Here is a 12,952-nt window from a genome sequence, read left to right as displayed (position 1 = left end):
AACTTTTGAGGAAATCATGTTAGAATTGTACAATGAAGTATTAGAACAAGCAAAAATGCCAAGTTCATGGACTGAAGCATTTATAACATTAATTCCAACAGAAGAAACAGATGATCAATTGATCCAAAACTATAGGCCAATCTCGCTGCTAAGCGTTGACTATAAAATATTTATGACGATTTTTGCCGAAACACTTAAAAATATTAAATAAAATTATTCATTCGGATCAAAATGGATTTCTACCCAAGAGACAATTAAGAAATAATATACAAATTATAATGAATGTATTAGAATACTATGAAACACATCCAGAGAAACAATTAACATTAGTATTGGTAGACACGCAAAAAGCTTTTGATAATTTAAATTGGCAGTTTCTTATTACACAATTAGCTATTATGAAATTGGAGAAAAATTCCTTAGAATGATTAAGGCAATATATTCAAACCAGGCAGCTAAAATAATGGTGACTGGAGATCTAACAGACAAAGTCACTATAAATAAAGGGGTCAGACAAGGCTGTCCACTATCTCCTCTTCTATTTATCCTCCCATTGGAGGTTTTATTAACACGGATTAGGGAAAAAGAGGAAATAAAAGGGTTAAAAATTAAAAAAAGAAGAATGCAAAATTCAGGCATTCACGGATGATATGGTTTTTATAATAGAAGATCCCTTGAAACAGAGAAAATATTAATTTAGGAAGTAGAGGAATTTGGTAAAGTTGCAGGCTTAAAAAAAAGATAATTACTAAAAATCTTACACAAAGGCAAAATGAGGAATTAGGAGAATATTGTTAATGCAAATAGTTAAAAAAGTAAAATATCTTGGAATCTGGCTAACAGCTAAATGTTCGACTATAAAAGAAGACAATTATTCAAAATTACTACAACAAATAAGAAAGACTTGGAAAATTGAGCTAAATTACAATTATTGCTTATTAGAAGTGCGACCATATCAATGAATATTCTACCAAAAAAATTATTTCTATTCCAAACCATACCAATAAAATTAGGGAAAAACTTTTTCATGGAACTAAATAAAATAATGTTAAAATTTATTTGGCTGGGGAAAAAAGCTAGGATAAAATTAAAATTACTACAGGACTCTAGAATCAAAGGAGGATTTGGCGTCCCAGATTGGAAGCTTTACTATCAGGCAGCAGTGGTAACATGGCTCAAAGAATGGATAGTACTCAAAAAAAAAAAAAGAATATTGACGATAGAGGGCTGTTCTGACACCCCCCCCCCTTGCTTGTTCACAAATGACAGCCAGACAGAACTTCAAAGGAAATATCTTTATCAGTCCCGGCTCAAGCTGGCTGCGAGCCCAAAGTAAACATAGATAAAGTCTCTGGCAAAAAGTTACACAGCAAATGCAAAAACAAAACTCTTACAGCAAACCAGGTTTACAGAAAGCAAATCACTTATCCAAGTGCCTCTTTGAATCATGAACACTAACTCGAACAGGAACGGAACTAAACTCATGAACAAACAAATGACGAACGTTGACTTCTGCAACTAAGGCGTGGCACCATCAGTCTTTTATCTGCAGGAGAAGACCCTAATGAGCAACAGCTGCTCATTATCCTGCATCCTGAAACAACTCACAGGTTTCTGCTGAGACACAACAGAGGGCCATGATTTATAGCTAGGCTGGCATGCTTTTATCTGGGAGGGAAAGAGTACAGCCCATAATATTTCCAGAGGCATCAGGTAAGAGGGGCCTTACTTGAAATATGGATGAAAATCAAAAGAAACTTCTACACGAAAATTCCTAGATGGATATCAACCATGGAAGCCATGGAACCATGGATTTGAATAGGATATTGCAATATAAGGAGTTATTGGATGGGCAAGGAAAACTTAAAACAAATCAGGAGTTAAAATTACAGGGAATTGAATTAGGCTGGTGGCCATATCTACAAATTCTAACAAGATACAAAAGAATTGAGAACAGTACGGATTTCAAAATGAACAACAAGTAAAATAGTAAGAGGAACAGAAGAAAAAATTATTACAAAAGCATACTATTGTCTCTTAAAATTCAAAATGGAGGAGGAAACCATGAAGGAAACAATGATAATTTGGGCTAAAAACTTCAGGTACAATATTGAATTGGAGCACTGGGAAAAATTATGGGGAAAAATTATAAATTGACAATGTTGTCATCCTATAAGGAAAACATCTACAAAATGTTTTATAGGTGGCATTTACCCCCTGCGAGATTGGCCAAAATGTTCCCAAATAGATCTCCAATCTGTTGGAAATGTAACCACCAACAGGGAATCTTCTGTCATATGTGGTGGACATGTCCAAAAGCCAAAGAATTCTGGACAAAAATTCAAAAATGGTTAGAAGAAATAATAGAACAAAAAATTGACATGAACCCTGAGCTGTTTCTTCTAGGAATAATAAAAAAATATTACTAAGGATATCCAATATATAATGCTTCATATAATTACTGCTGCCAGAATCTCATTTGCCCAAAGTTGGAAGCAAAAAACCATTCCCTAAATGCAGAAATCATAAAAAAGGTGCTAGAATGCTCAGATATGGACAAACTAATGATGGAACTAAGAGATAGAGAGGAAACAGAGTACTACACGATATGGAACAGGTGGTATAACTAGCTCGAAAAGAGATGTAAAATCAATGCATAAGGAACACATAGCAAACACAATGAAAAGAGATGGCATATACTTAGAAAGCAATAGAGATGGAAATATAGTATATAGATGTATATATTGTAAAAATGAGAAAGTATGAAACAAAGAAGAATATGTATAAGATAGTAGAATGGAGAATGGAAAATGGAAAACCCGAAATCAGAAAAAAGAAATACCGATAACAGAAAGCTGTAAAAGTGTAATTGTGATTTTTAATGCTTCGAAAATGTCAAATAAAATAAAAAAACATTTAAAAAATCTTCTGAATATTACTGCTATATCAGGATTTGATTCATCTGATTAGAAAGATAAATATAGAACACAACGAATGAAGAAAGAAAATGAAGATACCATATTTACCTGAAAATAAATAGTATTATTTTCTTTTGGGCTTGAAAATAAGCACTCAGGCTTATTTTCGGGAAGGTCTTTTTTTTTTAAGTGCACGAGGCGGTGAATGCAGGGACCAGCAGAAGTGAGAGCACAGCTCCCGCTGACCCCACCCTCTCTATCCCACCGTCTGCTTGCCCACGAGTGCAATGGGCCAAGGTCTCAGCATGCCCAGCCTCCACCCTCTTTGCCTGCTGGCCCAGCTGCTGTTGGGACACTTCTCAGGTGTGATGGGTGCCATGCTAGCCACCAAGTGGCTCCCCATGGTGCTGCTAGCCTCACAGGGGCTCTTCACCCTCCTGACAGCACTGCTCTTGGCCGCCCTGCTGGGCTGCTGCCTGGTGTGGGGTGAGTCATCCCAGATCAAAAACCTCCAGACCGCCACCAGCCAGCAGGGCCCTTTTGCAAGCAGCTGCTGGTGGAGCCATGTCACCTGTGCCACCTCGCCCTCTGTCACCTTTGGGTCGCTGAACAATGGCCTGCACACCTATTCGGTGCTGCAGGTGCTAGGCTTATAACTACACTGAGCCCAGTGTTCTTTGGGCCCTGGTGGGTGCTGCAGCTCTCTTACTGGCTGTGTGAATCAGGCACAGGGCAACCCCTGTTTGTCTTCAGCATCTGCCTCACCTGTAGGGGCTCTGCAGCCATCTCACCCTCTGTCCGGCCTGGTTCAGCCCATGCCAAGCCCTGGCATCTACCTAGCAGCCTCCACTACCTCCCGCTGGACCTACCACAGACACAACCTGCAAGAGAGCTGCAGCACCCTCAAGGGTCTGAAGAGCGCCGGGCTCAGTGTAGCTGTAAGCCCGGTGACAGGTTCCGAAGGGTTAATGAAAACTAACAAAGACGGAGACGGTTTGAAAATGCAGTTTATCTTCTTCCTTCGGCACGAACTGACCAATAAAACCCAAGGCAATGAATAAATTGTCAGAGCTAACACCTGGTGCTCCCCACCACCTTTTATAATTCCTTGGTAATTAGGCTAAACCCCACCCCACCCCCATGCATGCACACACCCATCACCTCGTGACCCAGAGTGAAAACTATCTGGCAATCAATCATGGATCGTTCGCAGTCAGTTATCAGTTCTGGAATGTTCTCAGTGGAAACCTCCCGGCAGTCAATCATGAAGAGCTTTGTAGAGTTCTCAGCTCGACTGCTTGTGGAGGAGGGAAATCTCTATCTGGTAAGGATGAGTCTTGGCAGTTGGCCCAGTTGCCCCCAACCCCAAATGGCAGCCGGAGCTGACACCCGGTGCCTGCAGCACCAAGTAGGCATGCAGGCCAGTGATAGCAGCCCATAGATGGTGGTGGGTGAGGCACCATAGGTGGCATAGCTCCACCAGCAGCTGCTCACAAAAGAGCCCTGGCAGGCTGGCGGTGGTTCAGAGGTTCCGGGATGACTCACCCGATGCCAGGCAGGAGCATCCAAGGCAAGCCACTTTAACACTTGTGGATTTCAACTCTTAAAACTTCCCACATCCCACCCCCAATTTTCCTGCTGATTGTCCTTTCCGTGTGCCAAAGATGCATAAGGAGCATTTTTTGGAATATCCACCTATGCAGGGTTCCCCAAGGAAAGGATGATTCGGCAGGGAAATCCCCCCTATTTTCCTGCCCATTGTCCTTTCCTTGGGGAGCCCTGCACAGACGCACATCCCAAAAATGCTTCCCATGAAGCCTTCAGCCTTGCAATCCTGGTGTCATGGTTTCAAGTGATGAACTCAATCAAATCAAGACTGAGGCTTCAATCAAACTCTTTATTGAGTACATCATGTTGGCATGTAGAAAGTTGAAACTAACTCTAAGTAATTCCCATGCTTTAGGGTAGTTAAAAGAATAGAAACTTCCCACCCCCCTCAGGTGTCTTAGGTCACGTTAACCAATCAGTCCAGCTGCAGCTTCCCCCTTGGTGTCAGATATTAGTTGCCATGACCTTGGCTCTCAGGCTGAGTCAGGTCGATGTTTTATCTAGCAGGTTAAGTCACTACATTCCAATACTTTCTGACTCCTCCCTGCCCCCAAGAGTGGTACTGAGAAACAAAATGAAAGTAAACATAGCTGAAGGTGTTTTGAGAGTTGACACTGGGGATGTGCATCTATGCAGGGAAGCCCAAGGAAAGGACGATCGGCAGGAAAATACCTCCCCTTTTCTTGCTGATCATCTTTTCCTTGTGCCAAAAATGTGTGGAATGAGGATTTTTGGCATGTGTGAGGGGGAGCCTATTCCAACGTGCTGCACAGCTTTCTGCTTTACTGTAGCAGCAGTCTGAGCAAGATCTGAGCTTCAGGCCTGGTGAAGCACAAACTGTGGTCCATTCCTGCTCCAGCCACAAGGTGGTTCTGGAGGAAGAAACAAGCCCTTGGCTGCGAGGGTCAACCCTGAACCTCGCCTCACCGAGGCCATTTTTTGGGCTTCAGTGTTGCACGCTGGAGCTGAGGGATAGGGAGAGGGAAATAGAGATAACTGGGGTTTTGTAGCCAAAACAAAATAGTTTCTCCTTTTAATCAAGGACATTCCAATAGCTGGCTGGAGAGGGGAGGAAGAGAGAAATAACCAGGCAACCAGCCAGCACCTAGATTGGACAATGTGACATTGTTTGGGGGAAAGGGGAATTTTCACTTTTTAATTAGGTGAAAATTCTCACAGTTGGTTTTCACCAGTCTATGCCAATATGATATCTCCAAATAAAACTGTTCTTCAACTAATTTACCTGCTTTGGAGTTCTGTTAGCTATGTGTGCATTACTTGGAATGCTGACAGCGAGGTTGCCTGGTACCACGGGTAGAGTGCACCGGAAACACCTCCAGGTAGCTCATGGCACTTGCTGGCTCAGCTGATCTGCGGGGCTGCCATTAAGCAGCTGAACCTCCATGAGGTGACCAGGGAAGGAAAAGTCTGTCTCCTGTGCTGGCCATGCCCACCCCCTTTACTGGGGCTTATTTTTGGGGTGGGACTTATATTAGGCCTAGCCCCCAAAAAATCACGCTAGGGCTTGTTTTTGAGGTCGGTCATATTTTTGTGGAAACACGGTATTAATCCTCTTAGATGTGAATCTGTAAGACACTTGTTGCCAGAAGGGATAATCTAGGAATATGGATAGGATAGGACAGGAATAGGAATGGGAACAGGAATAGAATTATTTATTGACCAAGTGTGATTGGACACACAAGGAATTTGTCCCCAGTGCATAACTCTCAGTTTACATACAAGCAACAAGTGATAAATCATGATTATAATCATAAAATACTTTCATCATAAACCACAAGATACGACATACAGTGATAATAAAAGGGTACTAAATAAATCAACATAAATCGTACTAGGATACTAAATAAAACAAAATAAATTGTAAGATACAAGTAACAAAGTTATAGTCATAAGAAGATAAATAAGGAATAGGTAATAGAAAACATGAGAGTGCAATACAGCCCTAATACGTAGTTTGACAGTGTTGTGGGAATTAGTTGTTTAGCAGAGTGATGGCATGAGGAGGGGAGCTGTCTTTTTGTCTGTAATTACTGATTATACTATAGTATGCTGCATATACAAGTTCCAAAGGGCAAATAAGTTCCTCATAGTATAATGTGAATGATTGCAGCAACCATTTCTACATATACCTTGTTAAACAAATCAAAAGGTCCTATTGGGTTCACACTGCAACATAAATTGTACAATCCTTCCAAATACTTGCCATTGAAAAATTCCAAGGTACAGAACAAGTCTAAACAGAATTATTTGCTTCTCAGGAGTCTTAAAACTTTTAATCTCCTGACTGCTTGTAATAAACAACTTCAGCATAGGTTAAATAGGAGTTACTGAAATTTAATGTTAATAAAAATTGTGCAATATTTATATAATAAAATAGCACAGTATAAGTGGTAACAATCATTTTCGATTTGTAAGCATCTAAAAATATGATTTCTTACAGAGATGAGAAGGGGAACCTTCCATGTGATGATACTGGAAGACACCTAGTGGGAAAGCCAGTACATAAAGGATCTGAATCTCCAAATTCATTTCTCGACCAAGAGTATCGAAAGTGTTTTAATGTTGTTGAAGAAGATGCCATATTGTATTGTTATGAATATGAAAAAGGAAGAACAAGTAGTTCTGGAAGAAGAGAAAGCACACCAACATATGGTATGTATTAATACTATTAATTATTTAAAAGCTATTTTTTTAGATTTGTTTCTAGTTACATATTTCCAATCCCAAAGATATAAACATTGTTTATGCCTATAAAAGTTATCATGTACTTCTCACTTTATTCCTCTTTTGTGTTTCATTAAATTTAACCCAGCTGCGGAAGTCAGTTTTTGAAACCTGAATTGACCTAGGATTGTTCATTGAAATACAATCCTTGACAGTTTTAGGTTGGTTCGAAGCTAAGGAGGAAAGTGAATGAAAGTTGATGAATATTTGAGCACTACTAATTTGCATAAGCTTCCATTTTCATTTGTGCAAAGTTGCATTCATTTATTTAATTAGATAAATTAAAAATGGAAAATTATAATTGTATATAATTGTATGCTGTAATTTCAATTTCAGACTACATCTGGACTTTTTAAAGTTTTGACTTAATTTGCAAACATTGCACAGATAGAACAAATAGATAAATAGAAACATAAAAGTCCATTGAATGATTCTAATAGACTATTTTTTGCTTCCACTCAGTCCTATTATGGATATAAACATGGTTGATGTAATAAAAAAATCCAGGAAAACAATTCCAATGCTATTGCCACTGTCCCTCTCCAGATTAATACCAGGTGGGGTCATTAGGGCAGTTTCTATTCTCAGAAGCAGATATAAAAGCTGGTTATATCAGTCTAAAAAGAGAGAGATTTTGTGCAAGAGGATAATCTGTTAAATCCTCAAGCATGCAAAGACCTCCTGCTTGTTTGTGGGTGCATTATTTTGGTATATGGGAATCAACAGTCTCTTAACATTATTAACAGATGGAAATATTCTGCTTCTATAAATGAACTTCTATTTTTTGCAGTTATCTTAATTATTTCAGAAATCCATGTGGCACACAAAAATATAGCATAGTAAGGAAGTACAATAAATGTAATAATCCCAGATCCTTGGGAAGGTCTTGATAGATGGATAAAAATGCCAAATCCAGTCTAATCATCTGGCTGGCTGTGTGATGTATAATAATAATTCCCTTTAGGTTGGGAACATCCTGGATAGACAACTGTGTGAGCTAGTTCCTCCAGTTTTTTGGCAAGATTTTTGGAAGTGGCTTGCCTCCTTCCTAGAGCTGAGAGTGATTGACCTTAAGTCCTCTAACTGGGCTCATGCCAAAAGTAGGATTAGAACTTAATTTCCCAGTTTCTAGCTGGTGCCTTAATCACCACACCAAGTTGGCTCTCTCACACTCTATACTGATTACTTGGTAACTTCATTTCAGGATATTCAGATTTTGATTTGATATTCATAATATGCAAGGATTTGTAATAATGATATCAGTTTTGCCATGTCATACCAAACTATATTTTTTTCTGACTGTCATATAACATAAATCCTCTTGAATTTGCTTACAAAATGTTTGACTACTACAATTAACTTTTCAAATGTCCATTTGTTTTTGATAACAAGTTATTTTTACTATTTTTATAAAAATGTAGGCTTATTAATCTTATCTGTATTTTTAAACATATAAATATGTGTCTGTAGAAACAGAACTCAAAACTATTGGACTATCTAATTATGTCTGTTTTAACACTGAAAAATAAATAATTGTGGTGGTTTTTATTTATGTTTTTTGCAAACAAATCTTATAATTGTTGACTGTACTATATGATCTTTCAATTTTATTTTTAAAACAGTAGTAATTATTGAAAAACATACCATTTGTAACAATATCTAAGACTTCATGAGAAAATAAGCAATTACTTCCTTTGTGATTTGGAGCTACAGCAATGCTCAAATTAATTAAGCTATAAATTAAGCGGTTTGTGTATGGCTTACAAAAACAAAACTAAAATTCTGCCAATTTGTATAAAAATTTCACAAGCAGTAGAAATTCTGATTTAAGTATCTAAAACCATTGAATACAAACCAAGGTACTGTACCTAACATAGTCTATCCAAAGAGTAGACTCATTTTAATCAGTGGGTCTTAAGTTAATCATATCGTATTGAAATACATTTTTTCAATTTATTTGCCCTAAAGATGAGAAGATTTGAATGTAATATAAAGCATCTGGAAAAGGTGGATGCATCCAATTTCAGTTGTGCTTTTTAAGTTCTAAACTATTGCTCTGCTTTCATCTTTAATTATCAGCTCTAATATTACCATATCCTTAATAATGATGTAATCCATTTTGAAAAGATTGAACTATTACACTAACATATGATGAATGAGCTTAGCATTTTTGTAAGTTAAAAAACAGTAATTTATACTGAGAAACATATGATTAGAATTCAATGAAAGCCATTCCTATTAAGTACTAAATTTTATTATTTTGATTCAAAGAGAAACATTTATTCCATTAGGGATAAGAGTTTTAAAAAAGAAAAGAAAACCCTTAATTTTACAAAATTGGAAATTTGTTTCTATATCTCATGCAAATATCCCTATGTATTACATCAAAAGATAGTTAACTTTTCAGTACAGAGGTAATTAGCCTAAAAATCAAGCAAGCCACTGATAAAAGTAAGGCATTTCCTAGAAATGTATGATAAAAATACCTGATCTATATGCTTGTTTTATTTATTGGTTGGTCTGTTTTCAATTTCTATTAGAGGAGGGAAATGTTGAATGAAATAAGACTGGAATAACAGAGAAAACTGGACAAAGTATCAAAATTATTTTTTGAATTTTTTCCCTTAGAATTCAATTATAAGTTAGGCTGAACAAAAAATTAAATGTAGGGTTCAAATTCTTTTCTGATTCCTTTTAGAATGGTTACATATTTTTCATCCATAGTATTGGATGCTGATTCATGCTGACATATATGTATGACCATGTTCCATGCAAATGTATTAAAAAATACGGAAGTTATGAAAAACAACATAGATGATTTTGAACAATTGATATGTCTATTAAATTGAGGGGATTTTTGTCCTTGTAGGTACAGTAAAAGATTTGTAAAAATATCCACTTGATGACATTAAATCACATCAAATTTTATGCATGTGCCTGAATAAAATTCAGTTACAACTTAACTTTGCAAGTTTGCCCCAAGTATTGCTCAAGTCCAAGCAATCTGATTTATTTTGTTGCAGGGAAATTAAGGCCTATATCTATGCCGGTAGAATATAACTGGGTAGGGGATTATGAAGAACCTAGTAAAACAAAAAGAGACAGCAGGAGAGGTAAGTAATTCTGGTTACAAATTATGCATAGCATTATTTGATTATTTATTAGAAATATTCATTCCAATAGATAATCTTTAACTATATAGATAGATAATAGATAATCTTTAACTATATATTTACATTAACTATTCAACAGTTTTTATGATATACAGAGATTTGAAAAAAATGCCTTGTTAATATATTTGGTTGATCATCACCACAATCATCATTTTAGCCGTTGTCTGCAGGATGAAGGACTCTTCCACATGTTTCCAACCAATAAAGTCCTGAGCTCTCTTTTGTTAATTGGGCCCACAATACTAGCTAATGTCATCCATCCATCTTGTTTTAGATCTCTTTCATGGATGCTTTTTAATAAATGAGATCCCACTTGATTTGGTTGACATTTAAGCATATATGATGTTTATATTTAATTAATATCCTAAATTACAAATTGCTGTTTCCTAATTTACCAATTTTATAAGAGCGTGTGTCATATTGAATCAGGAAGAACGTAACAAAAAAATTCCATTGATGTTCTCTCTCACCATGCACTTAAAATGTTCCTCTTTGGTTATCCTTTTTCCCCTCATTTAAATGATTAGAAGATACGGCACATCAAAACACTTTATTTATAGAGTACATCACACTGCATGTGGGCCTTCAGATCAGGGCACTGTGTTGTGAATTAGTACTTAGAGATATAAACTGTGGAAAGTTATAATCATTTTCTCTGAGAACTTTAATACTCTAGAAGAGCTAAGTAAATGCAATAATGTACAGATATCTGCAGGGGGAAAACAGGTGGTTACTGTTGCCAATCTGTTCTATTTACATCAGTAAAAAAATATCAGTAAATTTTATTTGTATTAAAACAAAAATGCAAGAAAAAATTAGTGGGGCCTTGTTAAAAAAGCATTCTGTAGCAATAGCTTTTAGACTTATATACTGCTTCACAGTGCTGTACAGCCCTTTCTAAGTGGTTTACAGAGTCAGCATATTTCCCCCCAACAATCTGGGTCCTCATTTTACCGACCCCAGAAGGATGTATCTCCATCTTTTCCTATGTTAGTATTACAAATGCTTTGACAACTATTCAGAAGTGCTATGGAACCCATGGAAGGGCAGTATCTCTGTGTTATTCATTAAACAAGTCAAACTTCTTTCATGTTTCAATATAAATCTGAAAAAAAAGGCTGCTGTGATGCTTTTGAAAGCCAGGCAGAATATATATCTAATAAAAACCAACCAACCAAATAAATGAAGAGGTCATTAAATTGGTGTTATTTTAGTTCAAGACCCAAAGCACTTTATTAAAAAAAATCATGTTCAAAGAGTCCATACCATTTTGTGTGTATCGGTATGCTTTCCTAACTACTGTAATTATTCTTTCAATGGAAGCTACTACTAATAAGAAAGCTATTGTGACTGAAGAAATTGTATTGCTTCTCATACAGTTAAGTTAACGCCTTAGTTTAGTGCAGTGGTGGGTTTCAAAAATGTTCACTACCGGTTCGGTGGCTGTAGCTAGGGAGGGCATGTGAGTGAGTGGGTGTGACCAACTTGACATCAATCATGCCATGCCCACTCAGACACATGACCACCTCACTAAGCCACGCCCACAGGAAAAGGTAGATTTTTTTAAAAAAAATTCTACCTATTTACCCCTGTCCCAGTTTCCCCTTCTTTAGTGGCCCCGCCCTGCCCCACCTGCCACCCCAAAATTGCACCCCACTGCGAGACGTGCATCTTACCAGAGTCTGGCAGCTTTGTCACATTTCTCAGCCGTTGTATGCAGGAGGTGAGTGCGAGGCAATTAACAAATTATCGCACTTGTGAGAAGTTTTTCTTTACTGTGCAAGTGCCGGGAGTGGCACCGAGGTTGCAGGTGCCTGAGGAGGCGGGGGAATGCTGCCCGACTGCCCTCTCCCAAAGCAACCTCGGAAGTTTTCAAGCTTATCTGGAGAAGTGTTTTTTTTTTTTTTTAAAAAAAAAGAAAACTCTGAAAACTCTGCAAGATCTGGAGCTGCCAGTCTCTGGTATCTCACAACCCACCCCATCCCCTGCCCCCACCCCCAAATTGCACCCCACTGCGAGCATCTCTCAGCCATTGTGTGCAAGGAAAGAAAGAAAAACTTTCCAAGAGTGCAAGAAGTTGTTAATTGCCTTGCACTCATAAGAAGTTTTCTTTACTGTGCAAGGATTTTCCCTGCACACAACGGCTGAGAGACACTTGCAGTAAGGCGCAACTTGAGAGTGGCAGGAGGGGCAGGGCATAGAGCAGGGTGAGGTGGGCCATCAGATGCGCATCTCACCAAAGGCTAGCAGTTCTGGATCTTGTGGCTTTTCAGGGGTTTTCTTTAAAAAAAAGCCTCTCCAGATGAGTTTAAAAACTTTCGAGGTTACTTTGGGAGGGGGAAGTCAGGCAGCGTTCCCCCCTCCCCAAGTGCCTGCAACCTTGGAGCCTGCCCAGTTGGTTGGTTAAAGTGCAGGTTGGATTGTAAGGCTCCATCACTGGAGGCTTTTAAAAAGGAGAACATTTCAGCAGCCGGTTGGCAAAGAAAGCTCTCATCTGTCACCAACACT

At 37.9% G+C, this 12,952-nt stretch overlaps 1 protein-coding gene across 5 annotated transcripts in view; it reads left to right on the top strand.

Annotated features, from left to right (window-relative positions):
* Window positions 1-12,952, top strand: part of CNKSR2 (connector enhancer of kinase suppressor of Ras 2) — a 296,044-nt gene that overhangs the window by 182,005 nt on the left and 101,087 nt on the right. For 3 of the 5 annotated variants that reach the window (XM_032226611.1, XM_032226609.1, XM_032226607.1), the window contains 2 exons: window positions 6,988-7,199; window positions 10,295-10,384. In XM_032226611.1, coding sequence (XP_032082502.1) covers window positions 6,988-7,199; window positions 10,295-10,384 — 302 coding nt within the window. The remainder of the gene's footprint in view (window positions 1-6,987; window positions 7,200-10,294; window positions 10,385-12,952) is intronic. The other 2 variants (XM_032226612.1, XM_032226610.1) reach the window with 1 other exon arrangement.

The sequence above is a fragment of the Thamnophis elegans genome, chromosome 11 (assembly GCF_009769535.1).
Source record: "Thamnophis elegans isolate rThaEle1 chromosome 11, rThaEle1.pri, whole genome shotgun sequence".
Taxonomy (NCBI): Eukaryota; Metazoa; Chordata; class Lepidosauria; order Squamata; family Colubridae; genus Thamnophis; species Thamnophis elegans.
Note: the sequence above shows the minus strand (reverse complement) of the source record. Positions and strands in the feature narration are given on the sequence as shown.